Source organism: Scomber japonicus, chromosome 10, assembly GCF_027409825.1.
Source record: "Scomber japonicus isolate fScoJap1 chromosome 10, fScoJap1.pri, whole genome shotgun sequence".
NCBI lineage: Eukaryota > Metazoa > Chordata > Actinopteri > Scombriformes > Scombridae > Scomber > Scomber japonicus.
Window position 1 is genome coordinate 1,626,021 of NC_070587.1, and position 7,500 is coordinate 1,633,520.

Sequence of the window (7,500 nt, forward strand, 5' to 3'; positions counted from 1 at the left end):
GGTTTGTGAATATGAGGATGCAAAAAATCTCATTTAAGATTTCAGGGTAGTTTTAATTGAATTCACATGAAAAAAAAGTGCTTTTTTTGATGTCTTTTGGAATCACCCGGCTCTTAAGTTGCCTATTATGGAGAAGATTTATTATGTAGAAGAGAAAAGAGAAGAATGGTGAACCAAAAAAAAAGGTAAAACATAATTTATTTTGTGAATGAATGGATGCACAATGATTTTTATAGGCTTATAATGAATCTATAATGTAAGCATCAAAAATCTCTAAATTAACCCCTTTATTGTAAATATCCCAAAATATCCTTCCTTCCTTCCTTCTTTCCTCTGTCCTTCCTCCTTTCTTTCCTTCCTCCCTGCCTTTCTTTCTTCCCTTCCTCTTTTCCTTTCTCCCTCCCTCCTTCCTTATTTCCTCCGTCCTTCCTTCCTTCTGTTCTTCCTCCCTCCCTCCCTCCTTCTCTCCTCCCTCCCTTCGTTCGTTCCTTCCTCCGTCCTTCCTTTCCTTCCTTCCATCTGTTCTTCCTCCCTCCCTCCTTCTCTCCTCCCTTCCTCCACCCCCCTTCCTTCTTCCTTCCTTCCCTTCCTCCCTCCCTCCTTCTCTCTTTCTTTCCTCCCCCCTACCTTCTTTCCTCTGTCCTTCCTTCCTTTCCTTTCCTTCCTCCATCCTTCCTTCCTTCCTTCCATTCAATGAGTGTCCTATAAAGGGTTAAGCATTGCAGCACTCTCCACTGGTGACATGACTGACTTCACTGGGTTGATCCGATGCTCCTGGGTTTACCTAAGCTGTGCCTCACTTCACAAATAATTAAAGTGTTTCCCTCATGTTTTCCATATGGACATGATGACAGATGATTATGGCCATATTCGTGGATTATGTGTAGAATATTCTTATTGATGCACTCTGGAATTTGGCCTGTCTCCGTACTTCGGTGGCGTTGAACATGGAAGAAGTGAATTCTCGTGGGATTCCTGCATCTTTACGCTATTGTATATGTATTATTAATGAGCTCCCAGCATCAGCCATAAGTGGATTATATTAACCCACATACTCTCCTGTGTTACTTCATGTGCTGCCATGAACTGGGCTGAGGATATTTTTTCTTCTTGTGTAGCATGGCATACATCCAGGAAAAAATGTAAACCTTTCAATGGTTGGTTTTGCAATTTCAAGCAGAGGGGGGGAATCGCTTGAGCTTCAAAAGTCAGACCGGGCCTGACTTTGCATTAAGATGTCACTTTGACAGATATGCAGTGAACCAATCATGACTGAACTGAGAAGGCATGAAAATAAGAAGTGACAAGGGACCCCGGCAGTTTTTTAGGCTCACACAGAGAAAACATGAATGAACAGAACACCCACTATGAGGGGGGGGGGGGGTGGAAACCTCCATGCTCACTGTGCAGAGAAGAAACAGCTCTCCGCCTAAGTGGGCAGGGCAGCCAGCCTGGGGAATATCAATAGCCAGTTTCAATAACATTTGTATCGACCTTCGGTTGTTGTCTGGGGCCCGGCTGTGTGGCCTTTTCTTTTATGACTGGGACACACTCGGAGAAAATATACACCCAACGTTGCAGTGAGAAATCTCTGAGGCGAAAAACGGAGTGAAAATCCAAACAGAACAAATCAATTTTCATCAGATGAGGGAGTGGAGGTGGTGGAGGTGGTGGGAGTGGAGGTGGTGGTGGTGGTGGTGGGGGGAGGGATCAATCAACTGAAGTCAGGGGAGAAAGAACAGTACATAGTTTCTGTTTCTCCTGCAGTACAAGGGGGGGGGGGGGGGGGGGGAGTATCCACCGGACAAACTTCACTGAATCTCTGCAGTTGATGCATGAACGGTGATTTGTGGGAGACATTAGAAGGACAAATCAAGTTCTCTAGCGGGGGAATATGTGAGCAAAGTCACTGCATCGCATCATAAAATGAAGATTTACTGAATGCATTTGGGACTGAATGTGATTCCCAATGGCTGCAGCACATTTTAACATTACATGCAGAATAAATAAAAACAGTATTTTATCTACACCTTGCAAGAAAAATAAAGCGACTAAATAAAAATCCATAATGTGCCTCTGCTTATTTTACCATTTGTTATTTTAGCCGACGGCAAACAGGATGTCCACAAATCATCTCTGCACCACCAACGCCCCTTACATTAAAGATTTACAGTAATAAAAAAGTAGCAGTAAAAATCAGGAGCAGAAAATGGCACAAGATACTCCTCTAGACCCAGCGCCACGGAGGATTGATTTGATTTACTGCGAGTAAGGTTTAATTGTGCATGCAGAGAGGAAGACTGTAATGAGAGAGACAGCGTGAGAGAGGTGGCAATGCCGAATCAAGCAAGCGTTAAAGTAGGAGAAGTTTAACAGGAACGACAGAGAGGAGGAGGAGGAGGAGGAGGAGGGAGAGGAGGGAGAGGAGGGAGAGGATGGAGAGGAGGGAGAGGATGGAGAGGATGGAGAGGATGGAGAGGATGGAGAGGATGGAGAGCAGGGAGAGGATGGAGAGGAGGAGGGAGAGGATGGAGAGGAGGAGGGAGAGGATGGAGAGGAGGGAGAGGATGGAGAGGATGGAGAGGAGAGAGAGGAGGGAGAGGATGGAGAGGAGGGAGAGGATGGAGAGGAGGGAGAGGAGGAGGAGGAGGGAGAGGAGGCAGGAGGAGGAGGAGGATGGAGAGGATGGAGAGGAGGGAGAGGATGGAGAGGAGGGAGAGCAGGGAGAGGATGGAGAGGATGGAGAGGATGGAGAGGAGGGAGAGGATGGAGAGGATGGAGAGGAGGGAGAGGAGGGAGAGGATGGAGAGGAGGGAGAGGAGGAGGAGGAGGGAGAGGATGGAGAGGAGGGAGAGGATGGAGAGGAGGGAGGAGGAGGGAGAGGAGGGAGAGGATGGAGAGGATGGAGAGGATGGAGAGGAGGGAGGAGGAGGGAGAGGATGAAGAGGATGGAGAGGAGGGAGAGGAGGGAGAGGATGAAGAGGAGGGAGAGGAGGGAGAGGGAGAGGATGGAGAGGACTTCTCACAAGTGCAGTCATGGAAATGTGTGCAGCTAGAGTTGGAGAGTCAGCGAGGAGGATTTGTCACACAACGTCAAACTTGCACAGAGGTGGAGGAACATAAAGGACGTGTTTGAGGAAAGGTGACGTGATGTGGTAGACGCATACATCTGTAACAAAGTACTTTAAACCAGCTGTTGGACCAAAGAACCACATCTGCAGCTCCCAGTGCAGATGGAGTTTAACGGAATATCAAGACTGACGTTCTGAGCAGCGTGCTTGAAATATCACTCTTGCTATCCCGTTAACCCTTCCTTCCTTCCTTCCTTCCTTTCTCCCTTCTTCCTTCCTTCCTCCCTCCTTCTCTCTTTCTTTCCTTCCTCTCTTTCCTCCATCCCCCTTTCTTCCTTCCTTCTGTCCTTCTTTCTTTCCCTACCTTCCTCTCTTCCTTCTTTCCTCTGTCCTTCTTCCCTCCCTTCCTCTTTTCCTTTCTCCCTCCCTCCCCCTTCCTTCAATCCTCCCTCCCTCCCACCTTCCTTCCTTCTTTCCTTTCCTCCCTTCCTTCCTTTCCTCCTTCCTTCCTCTCTCCTTTTCTTTCTTCTTCCTTCCTCCCTCCCTCCTTTCCTTCCTTCCTTCCTTCCCTTCCTCCCTGCCTTCTTTCTTCCCTTCCTCTTTTCCTTTCTCCCTCCCTCGTTCCTTATTTCCTCCGTCCTTCCTTCCATTTGTTCTTCCTCCCTCCCTCCTTCTCTCCTCGCTTCCTTCTTTCCTTCCTCCATCCCCCTTTCTTCTTCCTTCCTTCCTTCTTTCTTCCCTTCCTCCCTCCCTCCTTCTCTCTTTCTTTCCTCCCCCTACCTTCCTTCCTTCCTTCTTTCCTCCGTCCTTCCTTCCTTACCTTCCTTCCTTCCATCCTTCCTTCCTTCCTCCCTTCCTTCCACCCTTCCTTTCAATGAGTGTCCTATAAAGGGTTAATGCTTTATAAACAGATCTGTAGTTCAAAATGTGTAATAGACACTTTTTATGAGGGGATTCTTACTGCGAGGGGGGGGGGGGGGGTATATGAACAGTATGTAAGAGCTAAAGATGGAAAAGGTAGCAAGTGGGGGAATAAATTTGATAATGTCAATCAACAAATCCTGCTTCTACCACGAAAAAATGTGAAAGTTGTAAGGCATGAAGCTTAATTGACAGCTGCACAGCTCATCACATTCACTTGAGTAATATCCCGTCATCTGTTTGATAGATGACATCCAGTTCTGCAGTCTCACCATTGCTGTTAATACACTGGACCTGTGCCAGCTGTGTGCCGGGCCCGCACGTCTTCTCATCGTTAGGGACACACTGATCCAGGCTGAGCAGTTTCCAGTCGTAACAACTGGGCTCGTCACACGGCACCGCCTCCACCAGGTGGGGGCAGTTTCCGGGCCCTCCCGTCGGCTCGTTGGTAATCTGGCGTTTACGCAGTTTGAAACCTGCAGCAAAAGAAGAAGAAGAAGAAAAGAAAAAACACTCATCACTTGTGACAAACATTGGGAAAATTCACTGTTCTACATTTAGAATAACACCCAATCTATCACTTTCTCTCTTGTGTGATAGATGTTCATGATTATCTCAGTTTGGCTTGACGGCTGATTTGTTAAGACAGCTCATTAATACTAACGGGAACATGAGAAAACCTTGCTGATTTCCCCACAAGGACTTTGCTTTAGTCTGCCAGAAATTATACACACCCTTCCCATCTTTTCTTTTTCTTTTTTCTAGTATAAGGCAAGTTCTTACACCAGTAATGGCACATGTGACCAATCAGCTAGCTCATGCAGAAGTCAGCCTTTGACATTATTTATAAGCTTCAGTGAACACAGCGTTGATCACTTAAATGCTCTTTCAGATACAGTATGTCATATTAGATTTACATGTGCAGGTGGCAGGAACATTTTACTTTCATTTTACTATCCAGGTCTATGTGTGTAGTGGTGATGCAGCTGCTACATAATGATATAATAAAGGTACTTTTAGTATACTGAGAATGTACAGTACACATTTCTGTGGCTGCAGTCCCACCCACAGAAATGCTGTTTGTATGTATTTTTAATGAGATGACCTGCAAAGACTAGAGACATCCAATCATGAACTATTCAGTGTTTTACTCTAAAGCAATTTTGTAAGATTATAGCTAGTATAAAACATGATAATATTGCATAGTTAAACTATAATGAAGACTGCAGGTTAGTGAATGTTTTCAGACTCAATATAATAATGTTTATAATAATTCTGTAAAATAAATGTTTGATGGAGCGTAAGCAGCATTTACTACACTGTCAAAACAAAGCACCAAATACATTTCATGTCCTCTCCTCATCTCCTCCTCTCCTCTCTTCTCCTCTCCTCATCTCCTCCTGTCCTCTCCTTTCCTCTCCTTTCCTCTCCTCTCCTCTCCTCATCTCCTCCTGTCCTCTCCTTTCCTCTCCTCTCCTCTCCTCTCCTTTCCTCTCATCTCCACTATCCTTATTTCTTCACCTCTCCAGTTCTCTATCCCCTTATCTCTCCTCTCCTTTTTTTTTAACTTTCCTCCTCATTACATTACATTACAGATTTTTTAAGGTTGCAACTGGAGAGACTAGTGTAGAGATAAAGATATCAAATGTACTGCATGATAATATATATATGCTTTAAACACACTGGTATAATCACTGGAAACAAATAAGAAGTGGGAACGAAGGAAGATGTCATTTTGCTGTTCCACAAACAAAAAGTGTCAGAATTTATTTCAATGCCAGATGGAGGAGGGAATGACAGATGACGGGCAAATTACTTCCAACATGTTAATCATCTTTGATGGAGCCAAAAAAGAAAATGAATGCATATGAGAGGGGGGGAGGGAGGGAGGGAGGGAGGGGGGGGGTAAGACAGAGTGAGTGGGTTTATTTAGAGAAACAAAACTGGCCTGAGATACTTGCTGATATTGTCATAAACCAATGTTACATAATCACTTTGACATTTCAATCATAAAGAAGTTTTATAAAGTAGACTCATACAGTAGCAACTTTTAAACAGTTATCATACCTTTCTTTGCAGCCTGGTCATCACAGTTCTCGAAGGTACACGGCCCCCACGCCCCCCACGGTGACACCTCACAGTCGATGGGACAGGGGATTTGGCACAGCTGGGACCTGTTGGGGATCGGACCCTCACACAGCTTGTTTTCCACTGGGCGGGAAGCTGGAGCAAAATAAAGGGAAAGCATAATAAGTGAGAGTAAAAATGAACCTGTTTCTCTTTGATCCTATTCTTATTTGTCTTTGTTTGTAGGCGTATCACAATCAGCAGCAACGAGGGACACAAAAATGCTTATTTACTTTTATTCCTGGCTTTAGAGTCCCTGCAGAGAGCAGACGAGAACACACAAAACACGCCTGTGAAGTAGACACTATTATTCCTTTGTTTTGCTTATCGCCTCCCTGTTAGCATGTCAGATTGATAAATTAGCTATGATTATCTGGTGCGGCGCCTTGCTAGCAACATAAAGCATGGTGGAGCCCTGCCCACCGACTCTCAGCGGAGACAGCAAAAGAAAGGATGTAACAATGCAACACTAAAGGTGAGAACAGTGACAGTGTCTTGGCTCATGTTTATTCCATGAGGTGTAATTTGGCATCTACATTCCCTAGTTGTGCCACGTTGGATTTAGAAAAAGCCTTTCAGTGATGCAACTGGTATAAGTGCGTGCTCCTCCCACTGAGGAACTTTGTGGAGATAGAGAGGAGAGGCATGTTATCGCCATGCAGGGCACAGCTCTGTGACAACTGTGCAGAATATATTTCTACATGTCTGCTGAACCGTGCCGTGATAAATAAATTTGATGTGTGGAGATTCTGAAGGTGAAGGCTGAGTTTATACATTTATGCATGCACATGCTGTATGTATGTTGATGTCAATGTCATTCAAGCCTGCTAGTGCTGCTGTATCTTCCAGAGATGTGCATGGAGGATATTTTCTTTTTCTTGCCCTTATAGAGTCTTTATTCGGTACTGATAAGTAGAGAAATGCAACAAAAAAAAAACAGGGACAGAGAAGGAGAAAAATACTTTTGACAGGAACCTCCAGTTACATTAAATTGGGGAAAGTGGCAGCTACAGCACAGCAAAAGCAATTGTTCAGCCTTTTGGGGAAAAAACACTAATTTGCTTTCTTGCTGGGAGTTAGATGACAAGATTGATAACACTCTCATACTTGTACAATAAATATGAAGCACTAGCCTGCAGCTGGTTAGCTTAGCTTAGCAAAAAAAAGACTGGAAACAGAGAGAAAACACATAGTCTGTCTCTGTCCAAAGGTAACAGTTGTAAAGCTCGCTGACTGACACGTTACATCTTGATTGTTTAAACTGTATAGTAGGAAAAGAAGACGTAAAATAACTATTTGTGTTGACTGGAAAGAGACAGGTTAGCTGTTTCTTGCCTTTCCTCTTCTCCTCTAACTCTGTCTGTAGCTTCATATTTAGTGA

The 7,500-nt window shown here is 44.7% G+C and overlaps 1 protein-coding gene across 1 annotated transcript in view; it reads right to left on the reverse strand.

Moving 5' to 3' along the window:
- LOC128366644 (thrombospondin type-1 domain-containing protein 7A) overlaps window positions 1-7,500 on the reverse strand; it is a 230,626-nt gene that overhangs the window by 132,728 nt on the left and 90,398 nt on the right. The window contains 2 exon segments of the mRNA XM_053327378.1: window positions 4,265-4,468; window positions 6,060-6,215. Coding sequence (XP_053183353.1) covers window positions 4,265-4,468; window positions 6,060-6,215 — 360 coding nt within the window.